Source organism: Drosophila takahashii, chromosome 3R, assembly GCF_030179915.1.
Source record: "Drosophila takahashii strain IR98-3 E-12201 chromosome 3R, DtakHiC1v2, whole genome shotgun sequence".
NCBI classification, from domain to species: domain Eukaryota; kingdom Metazoa; phylum Arthropoda; class Insecta; order Diptera; family Drosophilidae; genus Drosophila; species Drosophila takahashii.
In genome coordinates, this window is record NC_091681.1 from 40,194,100 (window position 1) to 40,214,037 (window position 19,938).

A 19,938-nucleotide genomic window follows, 5' to 3' on the forward strand; every position below is an offset into this window, starting at 1 on the left:
ATCTATCTAGAATTTTTAGTGAAAAGGATTGCTTATTTTTAGCATATGTCAATTTATTTCGGTTTTAAGTGGAAACTTGGTTTCCTAGTCGATACAGTTCTTATTGTTACTTGTTAACTCTAATGCAAATGTACAAATGTGATGATGTGCGGTGTCAGGCCTCTGAAGCGACTCCGTTTTCCTTCTCCTTGATCTGCTCATCGGACAGCGGGGTCTTCAGAGGCAGCTCCTCCAGCTCCAAAACCGGACCCGGTTGGTTCAACAGATTCCGGACGAAGGGCGAGTACAGCTTGGGGTTCTGCTTCTCGTTCTTGTCCAGGGGCCACACATAGCTCATGGGGATGGCCCAAACGAAGACCAGGATGGCTCCCATCACCTTGTACCAGTAAAAGGACACGTCGTAGATGCTAAAGTCGCGGTTGCTGTCGAAGGCGGTGGTCAACGGCTTGGGTGCTTCCAGCGAGGGAATCGGAGTGGTGGCGAAGTTGGTGTTGTTTCTGGTGAATGATTATGATTATGATGACAAAATTTGTACATATTTTAGATACACTCTACTTACATGGCACTGAAGATGGCCTGGAAATTCTCGGCATCGCACTTATCCAGACCATTGGGAAGGCTGTCGTACCTTATCAGCCCAGCCTTGAAGTTCAGCTGGCCGTTGACGATGATCCACAGCATCACCAGGACACTGAAGGCGATGCCACTCACCGCCACCTTGGCATTGCAGCGGGGAACGAACATGCCCAAGCAGAATACTCCCACGACAGCGCCCATATTGATGCCCGTAATCGTCCACATCGTCTGGATAATCGAGTTGAAGTTCTGCACCACGAAGCCGCCCACGATGCAGTAGGCTCCCATCACCACGATGACCAGTTTCATGGTCGCATTGGCCTTGGCCTCCGTGTGATTGATCCGCGGCTTGATGTAGTCGAAGTAAACCACGCCGGCGAAGGAGTTCAGACTGGCGGAAAGGGAGCTCAGCGAGGCACTGAAAACGCAGGAGATGAAGACGCCGGGCATGCCCATCAAATGGCCCATGATGTCCTGGATGAAGAAGGGCATCAGTTTGTCCGGTTTGCTGACGAGCTAAAGGATATTTGATATAGCATGATTTAAGGAAGGAGTTCAAAATTATCGTACCCCCGCCTGAATGGGATCGCATCCGTAGTAATAAGCGAACATGATGATGCCAGCGAAGCAGGTGAAGGACATGATGAGGATGAAACCAAAGCCAGCCATAACGAGGCACTTCTTGGCGTGGCCATAGGAGGGCATGGACACGATCCTCTGCACGCAGCTCTGGTCCAGGCCAAGTTTACCCGTCCACATGAGCAGTCCACTGGCCATTCCGCTCCAGAAGGTGATGCGCAGGCGGGGATCTATGCCAAAACTAAAAACATAAAACCCTAAAATAAGAGATCACAAGAGATCACCCAAAATTCACTTACTTGAAGTCGAAACGGCCACCTTCTGAAGCATTCTCCAAGACATTAGCCAAACCACCTGTGTTCGAGGTGCCCAAAATGGCCACCAGAATAACCGAGACCAACATGACGCCTCCCTGAACCACATCCGTCCAGACCACAGCCTTGATCCCGCCGAGCATCGTGTAGAAGACGCAGATGGACGAGATAACCGTGTTGATCAGGTGAATGTTGTAGCCGGTGACTGCAAATGAAAATGAATTTTAATTCAACCACTGACGCGCCTGCGATTAAAATCTATTTCCATTATACCTTGGGAAAAGGCCAGCGCAGGTACAAACATGTAGACGGGAAGCATCAGGAATTGGTTGAGGATGAACGTAATGGTCACCAGTTGGCGGGTGCGCTTGCTGAATCGCATCTCCAGGTACTGTAAAAGGAGATCAAATAACAAGTTTAACCAGAAGCTATATTGTAAATGGCTTAAGCCATAAAAACGTCACCATTTAATCTTTTTGTTTGCTATTTTATTAATCTTTTATGATTAAAATGTTGTGAAATCAAAACATTTAATATCAAAAGGTCAGTGTTCTATATATAGAAATCATTATTTAAATATCAAATTAAGATTCTTTCTAAAGAACTAGAAATATTTAAAAATCTAGTTTTTACTAGACACTTTCTAACCTCATTTAAAGAATATTTTTATCTATTTAATTGCTTTGCGAAAAGAGCTGACTCACTAGGAATATTTTCACTCACCTCGTAGCAGTTGGAGACATTATTATCGTAGAAGACGGGCACAACGACATATATAAGAACGGGAACCGCCAAGACCATGGCCCAGACCACAAATATCATATTGAATCCAAAGGAGTACGTTTCCGCCGGAACAGACATCATGGCCACTCCGGAAAGTTGGCTAAAAAGCATACGAAAAATCAGTAAAATTTAGTATCACTAACGACCTTGAAGTTATCCAAGAGCAAGCTAACGATTTCCGCAAAAAAGAGGGGCTCGATCCTGATTGGATTAATTTCACCAGGTTCGCGGTAATATTGCGATTCATCTAATCCACTCTTATGGGTGCAATAACTGGCATGCGCATTTGGATAAGATAGATGGATAGACATACGAGAATAGAATGGATGGCTTACGACGGAGGAGGCCCGCTGTACTCGTACTACGATACTATCTTTATGGACCCGTGATCCCGTGTCTGGTGTATCTTTACTGGCGTTACGGAGTGACGACATGGAAATTTATGGAAAAAAGCGTGCGGAGCGGAACACTCACCTCGAGACCAGGGAAATGGCCACAGGAAGAGTTGGCATCTTCTTGCCGCCCTGCAGGTACTCCTCGGTGGTGTTCTTGGCCTTCGAGAAGAACCCGAAGTAGACTCCGATTCCGGCCGAGGCACTCAGCATCAGGGAGAAGACTATGTAGTCCGTCAGGCTGAAGCGGAGATCCTCCATGGCAGCCGTGGTGACGGAGGCCACGGTGCTGGCAAAGTCGCTAGCAGTGCTCGTCATCCTTCTGGGGTTTCCTGTATCCTTGGGATCGCGAACTGTGGAAGGCCGAACCGGAAGAGCCTAAGGAGCTTAGGGTCTGGATGCTGCCAGCGCACTTGTGTGTTGATCGGATCGTGGACACCCTTCTTAAGTAGCATCTCCAGTTAGCTGGCCACCCTTATCTCGGCACGATATCTGTCTAGGTGCGTCGTAATCGGAGCACATCGTAAATCAGGAGCTCTTCTTATCTGGCTTACAGAGCACAGGCCGTGGTAACCAGTCGTATCCGGAATCTCAGGGATTGCGTATCCTCCATAAAGTGTCGATTCATCCATTAATCGAAATCCTCATTAGTTTGGAATTACGGGGCGTGAGGAATTCTCATTCAATTGGAGATGGAGTCACCTTATCACCAGTAGCCGGTAACCTTGATTATCATCACCCTGACTTTGATAGCTGGGGAGTCTATATGTGAACTTTATTCACCAAGCACTGGACTTACGCATCTGCGAGTAATAAAAAGAAAATTGAAGTCGGCAACCTTCAAATGCCCTCTAGGCTGTTGAACCTAGAAAAGTTTGGCCTTTTTTGGTGATATAAGGATAGACAAGGATTTTTAAAAAACATTTTATCATGAGAACTAATAATTTCAATTGTATATTATAATATAAAATCAATTAATTATCTTAAAGTCTTATATTTTTCAACAGAACAGATTTTTAGAAGACTTCAAACATTCTTCTGGGGCTCTTCGTCACTATGAATAATCTTGTTTATAAAGATGGAATTAATTTTCCATTAATAGACATGTCTTTCATCATAACAGATTTTTCTTCCTACTGCTATATTAACTTACGACTTGGCACATTATTTTGGTGCGCTTCGTCACTATGTGTACTGCCGAGCATGGAGGTGGAATAAAAAACGTCTTTTGTAGCTAATTAATTGAGCATATGATAAGGCTTGATTAGATAAATTGTTTTAAACTTTTAAAATAGGTTCTCAAAATACTTCAGCGGCTATCTTTAATATTCGAAACACATCGATAGTAACTGAGTCAGTCTATTAATTTCCAGAATGTCCTTAAATGTTCTCAAAGAAACACAGCTATTTTATATACATTTGTTTTATTTAGTTTACTTAAACGTCTTGCTCATATTTCAGCCTAAAAATAACTAAAACACTTAAAATGAATCAGTGTTCGAGACCGGCTTCCCTTTCCTTTTCGCCAGGATCTATTCTGACGTGGGGGATCTCACCGTTTTTGGCTCCCTGCAGTGGCACCTCCTCGAGCTCCTGGTCAGGTTCGGGCAGAGTGAGGAACTTCCTCACGAAGGGCGAGTACAACTTGGGATTCTGTTTCTCGTTCTTATCCGGGCGCCAAATGTAGCTCATGGGCACTGCCCAGAGGAAGATGAGGGCGGTACCCAAAACCTTGTACCAGTAGAACGAGATGTCGTAGAGAGAAAAGTCGCGATCGCTGTGGAAGGCGGTGGTCACAGGTGCTCCAGAAGGAGGCTTCGCCGTGACGGGAGTGAAGTCAGTCTGGTTGCTGAAGGGTAAGAGAATTTTATTATAATAATGTTTCTATTGAAATCATAATACTACTCACATCACATCCGCAATCATGTGCAGACCCCTGGCCTCGCACTGATCCAGCGAATTGGGCAGCACCTCGTACTTGATCAGTCCCGACTTGAAGTTCATCTGGCCATTGGCGATGACCCAAACCATGGCCACAACACTGAAGATTATGCTTGTGACAGCCGTCTTGGCATTGCAACGGGGCACGAACATCCCGAGGAGGAACACTCCCACCACTGCACCCGTATTGATGCCTGTGATGGTGACCACCGTTTGCAGGATGGAGTTGAAGTTCTGCACCATAAAGCCGCCCAGGATGCAGTAGGCGCCCATCACGACCACGATCAGTTTCATGGACCAGTTGGCTCGGGCCTCCGTGTGCCGAATACGCGGCTTTATGTAGTCGAAGTACACCACTCCGGCCAGGGAGTTCAATGTGGCCGAAAGGGAGCTGAGGGCGGCACTAAACACACAGGAGATGAAGACGCCCGGCATTCCAGCCAGGTGTCCCATGATGTCCTGCACAAAGAAAGGCATCATTTTGTCCGGCTTGCTGACCAGCTGAAAAGGAATAATGAAGATAACAGGTGAGTTTCAGAACATAATACAAATTGAAATGGTAGTTAAGTAGCAGTTAAGTAGTAGTTAAGTTGTACTTAAATAGTAGTTAAGTAGTAGCTCAGTAGTAGTTAAGTAGTACTAATTAAAATGGAAAAACTAGTAAAATAGTAGTTAAGTAGTAGTACTAGTTAAGTTGTATTTAAATAGTAGTTAAGTAGTTGTTAAATAGTGGTCAAGTAGTAGTTAAGTAGTGCTGACCAGCTGAAGAAGAATAAAGAAGAGAAAAGCTGAGTTTCAAAATAATTTACCAATTAAAATGGAAGTACTAGTAACATAGTAGTTTAAGTAGTAGTAGTAGTTGAGTAGTAGTTAAGTAGTAGTTAAGTTTTAGTTAAATGGTAGCTAAGAAGCAGTTAAGTTGTATTTAAAGATTAGTAAAGTAGTAGTTAGGTAGTAGTTAAGTAATAGTTAAGTAGTTTAAGGAGGTGACTTACACCAGCTATCATAGGATCGCATCCGTAGTAGCGGGCAAACATAATGATGCCCGAAACAGTGTTGAAGAAACTTATGATCAGAAATCCTAGTCCAGCAATGATCAATGATCTAAGAGGGAAAAATTTTAAAGGGTCATTATTTTGTATTATCTTTTAAATCTTAATAATAATTACTTTTTAGCATGGGAGTAGGATGGCAGGGAGACGATTCGCTGCACACAGCTCTGGTTCAAGCCAATGTGACCGGTCCACATGAAGATTCCACCCATGGTGGCACCCCAGAAAGACATGCGGATACGAGGATCCAGACCAAAGCTAATAAATTCAAAGGTTAAATATACTTATAAAAACAGTTTAGAAGAAACTTACTCAAAGTTAAAACGTCCGCCCTCGGAGGCGTGTTCTATAACTGTGGAGACGCCTCCCGAACGGACGGTGCCCAAGACTCCCACGGCGACCACGGAAAGGAGCATAATGCCACCCTGCACCACATCGGTCCAAACCACTGCCTTGATCCCGCCCAGCATCGTGTAGAAAATGCAGATGGAGGAAACCATTACGTTGATCAAATGAATATTCATGCCAGTAACTGGAAAGTAAGGGTTTAATTTTAGTAAGGAAGATTCCGATCGCTGAACCTTGATTACTTACCCTGGGCAAAAGCCAGAGAGGGGATAAACATATAGACGGGTAACATCAGAAAAGAGTTCATGACAAAGGTTGCGGTCACCAACTGCCGGGTGCGCTTATTGAACCTCATCTCCAGATACTAAATGTTACAATAAATCGTAAATATATATATCTCATCATTATTTTGATGGGTTAACTCACCTCATAGCAGTTGGAGACATTGTTTTCGTAGAAGACAGGCACTATAATGTAGATTAAAATGGGAATCACGACAATCATGGCCAGGACAACGAATATGTAGTTGAAACCATAGGTATAACTTTCAGCTGGAATGGACATAATGGCAATGCCGGACAACTGACTGAAAAGGATAATTTAGAAAATGTTAAGATCCAATTTTGTTATAAAAAATATACCCAACCAGTTCACAAGTACTCAGTATTTTATGATTACTGCCCAAACAGATTCCCCCAGTTCCGTGTGGGTTTTACAATCGTTATGATATAGGATTTGGCAAATCCGCAGTAGTTCTTGGAACACAGCGCACTTATGACACTTGGAGAAATTGACGCAACCCGCGATTTTAGGGCAGCCAATAAAGAAAGATAAATTGTGACGGAATCGGGAGGAATCCGGCTGGGACCGCCGGACACCGCTCTACTCTCACCTGGCCACCAGAGATATGGCTATGGGCAGGGTCTGCATCTTCTTCCCGCCGCGCAGATACTCTTCCGTGGTGTTCTTGGCCTTGGAGAAGAATCCGAAGTAGACTCCGATTCCGGCCGAGGCACTCAGCATGATGACGAAGACAACATAGTCCGTGAGTCCGAATCGCAGATCCTGCGAGGCGCTGGCAACGGTACTGGCCATGGTGGTGGTGCTGGTGGACATCCTGTCCGTAGTCTTGCAGATCCTAACTCTCGAGCTCTTCGTCCGGTCTAACCGGTTCTCATTTCACGGATGCTGGTGGCTTACTTGCGGGCCCTGGCCTGGATTGTACTTAAATATAGCTCCCGCCCGGGGCGCCCCTTATCTGAACTTGACGTCGCCCCGTAAATCATCCGAGGATTAGTGCTTCACTTATCTGCCCGGCATGCCGCTCTTATATTGTATTGTTTTTGCGCCTGGCCTCTGGGACCATCTTTTGAAATATACGAGTGCTGGAGTGGGAGTAGAACTTGAACTGGCGAATCGGATAGCATCATTTTCTGCATCTGTTTGCCCATAATGTTTGCTGAAAAAAACAAGCCGATACTCTAAGTACCCTTTTAAAAACATCACTGCATTCGGTTTTGCACTCGAACTCGAGTATAAGGAACAACCGAGAAAGATCTTTATTACAGTTACAAAGTTACACGGATTATAAATTCTGGTACACTCAAGTGTATTGCTTTAGATTAGAATATTTTTTTAAGCCACCTATATTTTTATTAACTAATTCTCTTCTTTATTAATTAAATTCTCTCAACTGAATAGTTTTTGAATTTTAGAAACTATATATATATTTCATAAACATTTTTTCTCTATGTGCAGTCCAGTTTACTATCACTAACTCCGTCTCAATACGGTTTTATCATGTAGATATAAACACCCTTACCAATCATGTAAAACTATGGATGCTAATCAGTAAATGTGGATAATTTGTGTTTGTTTGACTTATCTGTAACTATTGATAAATGTAGGTCTCAGCATTTTATTTGCAGGTCTGTGAATCTTCTGTGTTTTTATTCAGATGTAATGAGTTGCTCTCTTTAGAAGTAAGCCCAAAATTAGATTTTTATTATGTCATAAAAGGTGGCTTTCATTAAGACTTAACGCTATTACACTTTATACCAGAGGTTTTTAGACTTAAAATTTATTTATTTAATTTATTTAAGAGGAAAGCCTGAGATAAATTTGAGAAATTTTGAATCATTTACGCTGACTTTTCTTCAGTTGCAGTTGAACTTTAGCCATGATATTTCCTGCAACATAACGTCTTTAAGAATAATAAGACAATCATGCCCAGAAGTCAAAACATCCATCACATGGTGTATTCATAAGAACAGATTTATTTACTCTTCTCACGTCTGTTAAAACTTTCCATTTTCGGTGTTTGTCCAACCATAATTTCGCTTTTTTGACAGGGGTAAATACGCGTGGTCGGTTTGCAGGGGGCGTGGCACCCGTTTTATACGACCCTTTGCCGGAGTGTTCAGAGCTTAACACCGTTGGCCCACCGATTACGGCCCAAATATTTGCGAACGCCAGCGATAAGAGTTACGACTCTGACTGGGATCTTTTGCACCACTGATTAGGCTGATCATTCGCCTCATATAGGCGATTCTTTGGATTCGCAAGACTAAAGATCTATATTTAGATCCTGTCATTTGGTCGGTTGTCATACCATACTATCATGGCAAGATTGCGGTTATAGTGATATATAGATAAGCAGATTCTTCTGAGTTCCAATATGTCTGGTATAAAACTAGATAAATCCGCTCATAATCTAAAACGAAGCTTTTTAGAAAGCAAAATTAATTAAAACGAAAAGCTTCATTTCAACAAAAGTAATCTACTCAATAAGCTTTATTTTATGTAGTGATTAAATTAACAAAAATTAAGTTAACATTTAAGGACTCGACAATACAGTAAACAGATTTAAGAAAGCTTTGCTTTTCAGTGAGGTTATCTTATAATATATCTATGCTTATAAAGCATATCTTATCCTGAAGAGGTGGCCCAGTTATCCTTTAGACCTTTTCGGGCTTCTCTAGCTTCAGCTGGTGGGGCTCTTCCGTTGGAGTTGGTTTGTAGTGGACGAAGGGCTGCACCACCGGCGACAGAAGCTTGGGGTCCAGCTTGTAATCGGATCTGGGCTTGAGGATGTAGCTCAGGGGAATGGCCACCAGCCAGGTGATGACGAAGCCCATCACGGTGTACAAGTTGAAAGTGAGATCCAGAATGCTGAATCCCTCGTCTTTCGCAGGTGCCTCTGTAGTGGAACTTAGTAGCAGGGTGGAAGCTGTGCTGGTAAGGGTTCCATTTAAAGATGTAGCTGGGCAGGAAGCGGTGCTAGTGGGCAGAGGATCGTAGTGGTTGCGACCCCAGCTGAGAATCACAATGGAAGCCATGCAGACTATGCTAGCCAACACTCCAGTCAAGGCGGCCTAAAGGGATTAGAGTGATTAGGGATTAGAGAAACTGTTCTTTCAGAAACTCCTCCAACTCACCTTGCTATGGGACTTTGGAATTAACATTCCCAGCATGAAAACACCGCAGGTTGAACCAAAGCTAACGCCTCCAATCGAATAGATGACCTGCAGAATCGAGTTGAAGTTCTCCACCACCATGCCACCAAAAATGCAGTAAATTCCGGCGAAGAGAACAAACAGCTTCATGATCACATTGGCCCGGTGCTCCGTGTGTCGAATGTGGGGCTTAATGTAGTCGAAGTACACCACTCCGCCCAAGGAATTGATGCTGGCGGACAAGGTGCTGAGGGCAGCACTGAACACGCAGGAGATGAAGACACCCGGCATGCCCCACAAATGTCCCACGGTGTCCTGCACGAAGTAGGGAACCATCTTGTCCACCTTGGAGACATGTCCCGACTCAATGGGATCGCAGTCGTGGAAGCGCGAGTAGATCACAATGCCCGTGAAGCAGTTGAAGAACATGATCAGGATGAAGCCGAAGCCGAAGAGCACCAGGGATCTCCTGGCGTGACCCAGTGATGGCAGGGAGACAATTCGCTGGACGCAGCTCTGGTTGAGACCCACGTAGCCAGACCACATGATCGTCGCCGATGTGAAAATGTTCCAGATGGTGGAGCGCGTGGTCAGATCGAAGTTGTAGTTGATGTCCAGTCGTCCACCCTCACCCGCAATACGAAGGACTTCGGAGAGGCCACCCACTCGATTGGCACCCATAACGCCCACCAGAACGACTGAAACCACCATAATGGCAGCTTGGATGACATCGGTCCATACTACGGCCTTGATTCCTCCCTAAAAGGTAGCAAAAAGAAGGTTAGTCTGTTGATTTCTATAAATTCACTTTTTTACCCTTGCAGAGGGTATTATAATTTCAGTCAAAACTTTCCGACCACATAAAGTATACATATTCTTGATCCTATTGATGCTAATAGCCGAGTACATCTAACCATGTCCGCCTGTCCGTCTGTCAGTCCGTCCGTCTGTCCGTTTCTATGCGAACTAGTCTCTCAGTTTTTTTAAAGTTATCTCGATGAAACTTCCGCAAAAGTCTTCTTTCTATTACAGGTAGTACATATGTCGGAACGAGCCGGATCGGACCACTTTATCTTATGGCTCCCATAGGAATAATAAAAAAATAGAAAAAAATTGTAACTTTGAAGGAAGTAGGTGTTTTGATTTTTGACAATTTAAAAACAACCTTTAAAATAGGCATACCTGCAAGAGTAAATAAACTTCGGTTGGCCGAACTTCCTTTCTTATTTAAATATAGAATTTATTCTATATTAGTAACTTAAAACTTAAGGTTGGTTAGATTTTACAGTTAAATCTATTTTATCTTTAATGCAATAGTTTCCAAAAGGTTTTTGAATTTACTTTTTTAAAGGGTTTAAATGGATAACTTAAAAGCTTTCGTAAATTAGTTTCTTGTAATCCTAAATATTTAAAAAATACATAGTTATACTCACAAACATGGTGTAGAAGACGCAGATGCTGCAGACAACGGTGTTGATGATGTGCACATTATATCCAGTCACTAAGGAATAATAATTATTAAAGACCGTAGGAAGGATTACCGTAGATATGATGGACTTACCTTGAGCAAAAGCCAGTGAAGGCAGGAAAATAAAGATGGGCAGCATGAAGAACATGGTCATTATAAAGATGAAAGTCTGCATCACGCGCACCTCCCGGCAGAAACGCATCTCCAAGTACTAGGAAAACATAATCTTTAAGTCGGAGTTCCATTGGAAAACCTATATAACAGGGCTTACCTCGTAGCAGTTTGTGATGTTGTTGTTATAGAAGACAGGGATCACCACGTAATTTAGCAGGGGAACCACTACAATCATGCAAACCACATTGAAAAACCAATTGATTCCGTAGGCATACATTTCCGCCGGAATGGTCATGATGGAGATGGCCGACAATTGACTGGCCACCAGGGAGATGGCAATGGGAATCGTCTTCATCCGCTTGCCGCCCATCAGATACTCCTCCGTGGTGTCCGCTCCCTTGGCGAAGAATCCAAAGTAAACTCCGATGGCGGCGGAAATGCTCAGCATCAGGGCGAAAACGGCGTAGTCCGTGGAGTTGAAAATGAACTGGGAGTCGGGAGCCACAACGGTGGCAGCGGTTGCCACAATGGTGGCGTTCAAAAGCGAGGACATTTTTGGGAGGAATCCTCGAATCACTGGAACCACACTAATTAGTATTCACTTTCCGGCTCCCGGCAGCGGAGAATCACGATTAAGCTCATCACGGCCACGGATCCGTCTTTATATAAGGTTCTGGGTTCCAGATTATCTCCGGAATTGCCCGCTCTAAATATTATCTATCGACGGCGCTCTCGCGTACGACCTTATCAGATGGTGGTATTATCTATCTAGGATCTTAAGACCCCTCTATCAATTCCTCCTCCTCCCAGCGGGAGAGCGATAAGAGCTCCTGACTTGCCTGAGATTACGTAATGTCATTCATTGTTTTCGCTGTCATCCAAGTAGAGAAGCTGTGTGTTTACATTGATATCACCATTACAATCCTGCTGAGAACCCGCCAGTCATCCGGGCTTTCAGCCAGTCATCTTGGGAGCAGTTCACGTGAGGTGAACTCTCTACTTGAGATCGTATTCCGGAATTGGCCCCAGACAAGGCCACCTCCAATGGTTGATGCTTATCGAGAGCTTAGGGATAGAGTTTTATCGGCTTATATAATGAGTTTCCAAAAGTAACGGAGATAACTACTATTGCTTTTCATGGGCATGGGAGATAGTGTTTGAATACTGATTCTTATCAAGTGTTTTACTGAAGATCATTAACCTAGTTGTATTACCCTGCTGTTGCTGGGATTCAAGTAAATAACCATATAGATTTTATAGATCTGAAGCTATATTAAGAGCTAGGTTAAGGTTTAAGTTACTTTAATCTTTATTTGTACTAAGTAGGTAGATGAGAATTTAAATTTCACCATTGCTGGTAAATTCGAGAATGGTGGGAGTACAGACATAAGCACGTGAACCTATTTACCTCTCAATTATATTTAACATTTAAATTTGACATGTAATTTAACGACGTAGGAACGGAAACAACAGTTAATAAAAATTATTTGTATGGTATTTAGTATATCACAGTTTATGGAAACACGTGAGGTTGTTGGTTATAAAATAATTAAATAAGACGAATGGTGCGTTTGACGACTTGAGAATGACTAAATTGAAACGAGGGAGTTGGGAGAGACATTCCGTTACATTTAGATTAACATATGATCTTCATCTCTCTATTATCTTAAGCAAACATAGCTCATCATATCATTTACATATGATTTGAAACTTTGAAGGTTGGTTAACATTATTTAATAAGGAAATAATTTTAGAATATCAGTTCTTAAACGGTTATAAGTATTTTAATTTTTTATTGCCAAATCGTTAGTGGTCGTTAAAAATCATATGCAACTGATTTTATTAGCAATTTTTTTCTGCGGTGGCTACGATGCCGTAATCGGCGGATTCCATGGCTTCCACTTCATTTGGCGGCTCATCTGCCAGTGCATCGTTTTGGGTGCACCTCCATATATGTATGTGGATGGCCATCCACCTCGGCACGCATCTAATTGGGCAATCCTAATGACGCCGAATGTTGGTTAAGTGGCTGCAGCTTCAACTTAAGCTTGAGCTTCAGGCTTCCACTTCATTTATAGCTTGAGCCGCAACTCCAACTTCAGTTTGTGGTAATAGTTGATGTCCATCGACTCATCCTCCCCTCGGCCTCTTGGCCCCTTCCCCTTCTCCGTCCGCTGCATTTGGCCCAGAGTCTCGACTGCATCTGTCGCAATATTCGCGTAATGAGCGCCCCTCCGGCTCCATGCCATCTGGCCATCCGCATCCCCATCTTCATCTACATCTTCCATTTCGAGCACTTCGACACGACAGCCATTGAAGTTGAGAGTACTCCATACACAGCAAAAAAGTTGTACGCGTTATAAATAAATAGAAAAAAACAAATAGAAAATCATTTTTATAATTAGGGTTATAGAAGAAATCATCAGAGATTAGGTGTGCGCTAGTTTTATTTTTCCTATTTGTGTAATCACCTAGTGTGACACAAATCCTTTTGACAAAGTTTTTACAACTGCAATTATAAATTTTATAGAAATCTTTTGCTTTTATAAGTGGCCAAAAATAATTGTTAAAATCCTCCCCAAAGGTTTTGCTCAGTGTACCTGAGGATAGGGCAGGGGTTACGGCTACCTCATCATCGAGTTAAAAAGTGAAAGGATTTTTGAAGATGTTTGGCTTGGTATTTAATAAACTCACATGAGGCCAGATGACAACTGGCTTTTTGGAGAGCTGCGAACTCGTTCAATTGGAATTGGTCTATGTGAATGGATTGTCATTACGAGATCGAGATCATCGAGTGTTTTTGGAGGTAAACAATGGGAAATGGGGTCACTTGCTTTAATGATGCAGATCACGATGGCTACTAATTTCAGTAACTCCCCATTGATATAAAAATAAAAACAATGCAGTAATTTAACGGTGACAAAATTTACTATTTTTTTTATTGTTTTCATATTTTTTTTGTTGTTTCTTTGTTTGTTTCATATAAAATAAAAACACTTACGAGCTAATAATGCGTTATAACACTGTCTGGGGTTGTTTTTCCATCTTGGTGTTGTGGGTGTTGTGTTTTGTGGCCTTTGCTTTCGGATTTTCTTGTATTCGTGTAGTGTGAGATAACTATTTACAAGGGTTACAAAAAAAGTCCAAAGCAAAGCCCCGAATTTGAGATTCGTTGAGGGTACGAGCCGAAATTCGATATAGGGTTTGGTGTTGGGGGTTCCTGGGGTCTGTGGAGTGTGGAGTGTGTTTCGGGGAACTGAGAGGTACAGTCGCTGAGTTTTGGAAGGGGGCTTGAGAAGGGGAACGATCACCAGTTCCCTCGGGATCAGAGTGGATCGGTTGTTCCTTTTCGAGGACCAGGATGCCCAAATTGATGTAGTGTTGGTGTCGTCTTAGTCGGTTTCGTGTCCGTCGGTATTCATTTTTGGCAGAGAGATGTGTGTGACCTTTTCGGGGATCTAGAAGGGCGCTCCATAGCTGCCGCTGGGCCTCGAGGGAGCTCCGTAGGATCCGGAGGGGGCGCTGGGGTATCCACCACCGCCACCACCGCCTCCCTGCTGAGTGCTCTGCTGGGCGAACTGGGCCACCTGGATGGCCTGGCGCACGCCCTCCAGATCGATGCCCACCACACGGCCGCCACCGCCTCCGATGCCGGGGGCTCCGTAGCTGGTGGAGGGGGGACCGTAGCTGCTGGAGGGGCCGCTTGGGTAGCCACCGCCGCCGCCTCCACCGCCGCCTCCGCCGCCACCGCCCTGCTTGCTCTCCTCGTTCAGCAGGATCTGACGAATCTGCTCCAGCAGCTGCTGATCGACGTTCTGGCCCTCGGAGGTCTGGAAGCCGCCGCTCACGGCCTGGTAGCCACCGCCGCCTCCACCGCCGCCGCCGCCTCCGAAGCCACCGCCGAAGCCGCCTCCGAATCCGCCGCCACCGCCGCCGCCTCCGCCGCGGGGATAGTTATATCCGGATGGTGGCTCTGCCGCAGCCAAAGCGGCCAGAGCGAACACTAAGAACTGGAAAAGAGGAAGGAGGGGTTAGTGAGTAGTCCTTGTAGGTTAAGTGAAGTCTAGAACCTTTTCAGGGACTTTGGTTAGATGATTATGAACTTAATTGTATAATCATTAAAAGAAATACTCTTTAAAAATATGATTTCCAATCTTCAAATCTTTAGAAAATGTTTTATAGGAGTTTTTCTGATTTTAAAATTTAAAATCTTTGCGTATATTTAAAGAATTTAATTAAATCCTCTGCACTCCTTTTTGTAATACCAAATCGTTTTTAAATCCGTTTATAGTCCGTTATCCGTTTAGGTTCGATGGGTTGGTCTTGGAATCTTCAAGTCTTCACTTACCACTGAGAAGGAGTTCATAGCGACGATTGTGTTTGTTGGGGGGAAGAGTTGAGTAGAGTGGAGTAGAGTGAATTTGGTTGCTTCCGAGTGGGGAACCAGCGACTGAATGCATCTCCCTGGCCAGCAGAGCCACTCTTTATACCCGTTGGTGGTGTTCAGAGCTCTCCAGATCTTCGGGCCAACTCGTCCACTCGGCAACAACGTCATTATCGCCAAACTTCGTTGGCAACTTGTTTTAGCTTTTGCCTTTGCTTTGGCCGCTTGGCGCTGCGCTTCTCACAATAAAACAAAATTTCCAAATGGAAAACAACCGCTGAACCGACAGAAGAAAAAAAGAAAAGGCCGAAAAAATAAAATGTCGCTAACGATTTTGGTATTTGAAATTTTCTTTGGCACTTTCCTTCGATTCGCGGTGGACCAGGAAGTGATTTTTCCCACCATCGCGATTGATTCCAAAGGTAAACAACCCACGAAGCCACTGAGATTTTTGGACAGCCCAAGAGGATCATGGAGGCTTCCAAAAATCTCTACATATAGTATATACATATTTTTTTGGCCATGAGGGATGGCTCCTCGAAATGACGAAACTGCAGTTCGCATTTCCCGTTGCCCAACTGCAGTTGCATTTCAATTGTGGGTAAGTCGCAACGTGGGCTCGTCATCCATCAGCATCAGCGTCACATGGGCACGAAGATTACGAAATGGGCTGGGAAATGCGAATCGGGGGAACTCAGGAGGGGCGCATAATAGGAGGCCCGAGTAGTACGAGTAATACGTATGATCGCGATGTGGAGCAGTAGGCCTGCTCTGGCACCACGGGGCGTATAATTAACGTTTCCCAAGGAGCCAAATTAAATTTACATTTGCAGATGAGTGGGGCAATCGCCAGAGCCCCATAAAATTCAATTAACACTATGACAATGTTTTATAAATATAGATAAAAGTATTTTATTTTAAAATTTTAGAAATATACACCTTACGTAAAGATAACTATAAAAACACCTGATTAATTTCAAGAATTTCCATTTTACGTTGGTTTAAGATTTGGTTTTTAATACAACATTCCTAGTATTTCCAAAATATGATATGTATTTAAAGGGTTAAGTTAAAAAAGAGGCCTGAGTAACGAGGGAATCTGGATTGCGGTTACGAAAACTACATGACCTCGAAATAACCTCGCAAACCAGAAATCGGCGCCTATTCTGACAGAAGTGAAAGAAGTCCCCGATGGAACGGACCAGGAGAAGGAGAGTCCATTGTGTCCATGTGCCCATTATGTCATGTCGCCGGATGAGCACCTGTGGAGTCGCAGATGGCGGCCACAAAAAGGTGCGATTAAAAAACACAATGAAAGGGAAGACGACTGCATTCGACTGGAAATGAAACTGGCAGTAAATTGGAGTAAATGAGGTTTATTTACATCTCGACACACACTTTCGCGAAGAGCCCAAACCGGCAATGACTTTGGCTCCGTACAGAGAAAACTTTTCTCTTAAGAAGGTAACCAAAATTACTAAGCTTTTAATTTATTACCTGTCGATATTAAAACCCTAGCAAAATTAAAAAAATTAAATATAGAAGTCTTGAAATAATTATAATAAAAACTAAAGTGTTAAAGGCACATAAAAGTTTTTCAATTATGAAAAGATAGAAAGATAGATAATATGGGAAATTATTTTAAAGAGTTTTAAAAACTGAGAGAAAATCAGTATAAAAAAGGATATATAGTATAGACTTAAATTTAAAAAAAATGTTTTAAAGATCGGGAAGGAAAAGGAAGTATAATTGTTGTAAGAGATCATCTTAAAGATGGATTAGGGGAATATTTTAAATGTTGTAAGGTTATTTAATAAACCTTTTTCTGAGTGTACTGAGGGCGTCGTGGCTCTTTGGAAACCTTCACGCTCCAAAGTGAAGGACTTGCGGCGTTGCGTGTCTCCCTGCGTTTTGGGGCACGATCTGCAATTGGAGTTAGGGTCTTTCGATGGGACTGCGAATGGGGATGGGTATTGGGTTCGGTTTTGGTTGTCGGTTTGGGGGCAACAATGAGATGAAAGTCAACACTTCACACTCGATGGCGGAGGCAGCGGGCTGCAATGACAGTGCGCTAAATCATTTTCGTGGCTCTGTCTCGGAACTGAACTGAACTGTTTTGCTTTGTTTTGATCAGCTGTGGCTGCCACTGCCACTGTCGTTAATTCGGTTTATTGTGGTCGAGAGATTCCGGCGAAGGTCTCTCACCCAATCGATGGCGTAATTCACTTTTTGTCGGGCTTCACTTTCGGCCATGTAATTGGAGTAACGGGAAAAGGTCACCTACCACAAAGGCGCCTTTTATTTAATTAATATAAAAATAACCTATTTCAAACTTTAAATAGCGGTACCCCTAGCCAAAGTTAAAAAGAAGAAAGATGGATGGTCCTTTGGATATTTTAAATAATATAAAAAATGACCTATTTCCAACTTTAAATACCGTTACCTCCAAGCAAAGTTAAAAAGAAGAGAGATGGATGATCCTTTTGATATTTGGTTTCCATTATTAAGTTAATCGTGGGAGTTGGAGTTCAGTAATAACTTCTTATTCATTAGCATTGCCTTTGTTTTGGTTTTTATCGTGGCTCTGCTTATTTTTAGCCCGCGTTTTTGCAACTTTAATGAACGCTTTATTATACATTGTGGCCTATCTGAACATATCCATCATTAACACGTCTTCCACTAGGTCAACTTTGGATTCGGACAGTGATGGCGATGGCTTTGGCTCTTGGTTTTGGCTCATTTTGCCAGTCTTTTTCTCTGCTTCGCCTGTCTTTTTAGCCCGAATCCAACTATCCAACCATTATGCCTCTGTGTGTGCGTGCGTAATTGTTATGACACTATAATTGGGCCAGCAATAGCAAAGCAAAGAGATCCGAAATAAAAACAAAATCCCCTCAGACGAAAAAGCTGCCAACTGACAGACGCGCGTAAATTTTCAAATCGAATTCGCAAAGCCTCGTTTTCATTTTCAATTCGTCTTTTTCAGGGGAGCAACGCCCACGTCCCCGCCACAAAAATCAATTGCAAGCCATTTTAAGTTTGTTTGATTTTATTAAAGCGGTAGTAGAGCAAATGAAATATAAAAGGAAACAGAGCTATAAAATAATAATAATATAGTTAACTAATATAATATAATAATAATAGTAATAAAGATATAGCAATTATTGCAATTATTTTTCCAAATGAACAGCCAACATGACGTATGCGCAACATAGGCAATTAGCATAGTTCTAACGTTTTAGACATCTGCTGAATATGAATCTGAATCTTTGAAAATGCTAATCGACAGATGGATTCACAAAAACTGCCTAGATGATTAATGATAAAGAGGGGTAATTTTTCACAGTCGCCGATGAGGCTGATGGCGCGACAAAAAGCTGATTATTCCGGCCTATTGATGACAAAGTTGTAATTGCTGCTGCAGATGATGAAGATGAGTCCGCACAATGTTTGTTAATGTTTGCTGGTGTTTGGTGGCTCATTCTCCGCATCTGCAGGTCTTCAAGCCGGCGAACTACTGGACACTCCACACAGGTTACATAAGACAGCGCCCCCAGCAGCAGTGGCCATATATTACACAGGGAAAATATAAGACTACTATATTATTCATGTGCATTTCTAATCCATGTCTACAGCTAAAAGATAAACTATTAGATCTATCGGCTCTGATTGCATTTAAAGTAATTTATTTTATTTCAGTTGTACAGATTGTTATCGCAATGTTTGAAGGTTTGTCATACAGTTTAAAAAAGTTTAAAATGTATAGCAAGCGAAACATACATTTTAAAAAAATTGGCTAAAATGTATTAATTTTGTATGACAATATTATATATTGAAAAGGTGTAAGTATAAATAATTTTAGTATTTCAACGTATTTCTTAATAAAATCAATAGTTTTTGTAAATAATATACATCCATTTACTAATATTTCATTGGGAATAATATTTGTTTAATCATTCTATCCTAATATTTCCTAAGGTACTGACAAATATTTGACTGCAATAACCGTGTAGTTGTATTACCCGTACCAAACATCCACCTCCCCATCCAGCTGATGATCATCGAGAGTGCCCGCCTCCACTCCGCTCCGCCACCTCCATCACCTCCTTTTCACCTGGGCCAAGTGACGCTTCTGTCGTTTCCTCGTCGCGGGCAGAAACGGGTTTGGAATTTGGCGTGCGAGGTGCTCCTCGCTTTATGTAAGTCAAGCGCGGAGACCGAGACATGGAGCTGCAGCCCAACGACGCAGTCATAGTCATGGAGTTGGAGCATGGAACAGGGTACTTGGAACTTGGAGCCGGCTAGCGGGCAGATGAGCAGACCTGGTGGCGGAGAGGGAGTGCAACAAATGCAATGCGAACCGGCAAAATGGGCAGCAGCAATAAATATATTTTTTACTTAAATAATAAATAAATATTAATAAAAATCCAAAGATATTTATTAGATTGGAATTTAATATATTATAAGAATTTATTATGATATTTAATATGTTTGAGTGATTAGTTTACATTTTTTTAAAGATCTAACTTTAA

At 42.7% G+C, this 19,938-nt stretch overlaps 4 protein-coding genes across 4 annotated transcripts; all 4 read right to left on the bottom strand.

Annotated features, from left to right (window-relative positions):
* Positions 1–32: 32 nt before the first annotated feature.
* On the bottom strand, positions 33–3,056 carry salt (salty dog). The gene is made up of 7 exons (XM_017152308.2): positions 2,727–3,056; positions 2,193–2,352; positions 1,743–1,860; positions 1,455–1,674; positions 1,147–1,396; positions 560–1,092; positions 33–497 (listed from the first exon to the last, which is right to left on the bottom strand). The coding sequence occupies exons 1-7, from the start codon at positions 2,960–2,962 to the stop codon at positions 155–157; spliced, it is 1,860 nt and encodes a 619-aa protein (XP_017007797.2). The 5' UTR covers positions 2,963–3,056; the 3' UTR covers positions 33–154.
* A 995-nt stretch (positions 3,057–4,051) lies between these two features.
* LOC108064606 (sodium-coupled monocarboxylate transporter 2) lies at positions 4,052–7,170 on the bottom strand. Its single transcript, XM_017152189.2, has 8 exons — positions 6,878–7,170; positions 6,412–6,571; positions 6,232–6,349; positions 5,950–6,169; positions 5,755–5,895; positions 5,581–5,689; positions 4,554–5,086; positions 4,052–4,493 (listed from the first exon to the last, which is right to left on the bottom strand). The coding sequence occupies exons 1-8, from the start codon at positions 7,099–7,101 to the stop codon at positions 4,136–4,138; spliced, it is 1,863 nt and encodes a 620-aa protein (XP_017007678.2). The 5' UTR covers positions 7,102–7,170; the 3' UTR covers positions 4,052–4,135.
* A 1,574-nt stretch (positions 7,171–8,744) lies between these two features.
* Smvt (Sodium-dependent multivitamin transporter) lies at positions 8,745–12,606 on the bottom strand. Its single transcript, XM_017152301.3, has 6 exons — positions 12,431–12,606; positions 11,180–12,087; positions 11,002–11,119; positions 10,874–10,941; positions 9,423–10,199; positions 8,745–9,359 (listed from the first exon to the last, which is right to left on the bottom strand). Exons 2-6 carry the CDS (start codon positions 11,573–11,575, stop codon positions 8,943–8,945), a joined length of 1,776 nt encoding a protein of 591 aa, XP_017007790.3. The 5' UTR covers positions 11,576–12,087; positions 12,431–12,606; the 3' UTR covers positions 8,745–8,942.
* A 1,325-nt stretch (positions 12,607–13,931) lies between these two features.
* On the bottom strand, positions 13,932–15,469 carry LOC108064613 (uncharacterized). The gene is made up of 2 exons (XM_017152197.3): positions 15,371–15,469; positions 13,932–15,032 (listed from the first exon to the last, which is right to left on the bottom strand). The coding sequence occupies exons 1-2, from the start codon at positions 15,386–15,388 to the stop codon at positions 14,481–14,483; spliced, it is 570 nt and encodes a 189-aa protein (XP_017007686.2). The 5' UTR covers positions 15,389–15,469; the 3' UTR covers positions 13,932–14,480.
* Between the last annotated feature and the right edge of the window lie 4,469 nt (positions 15,470–19,938).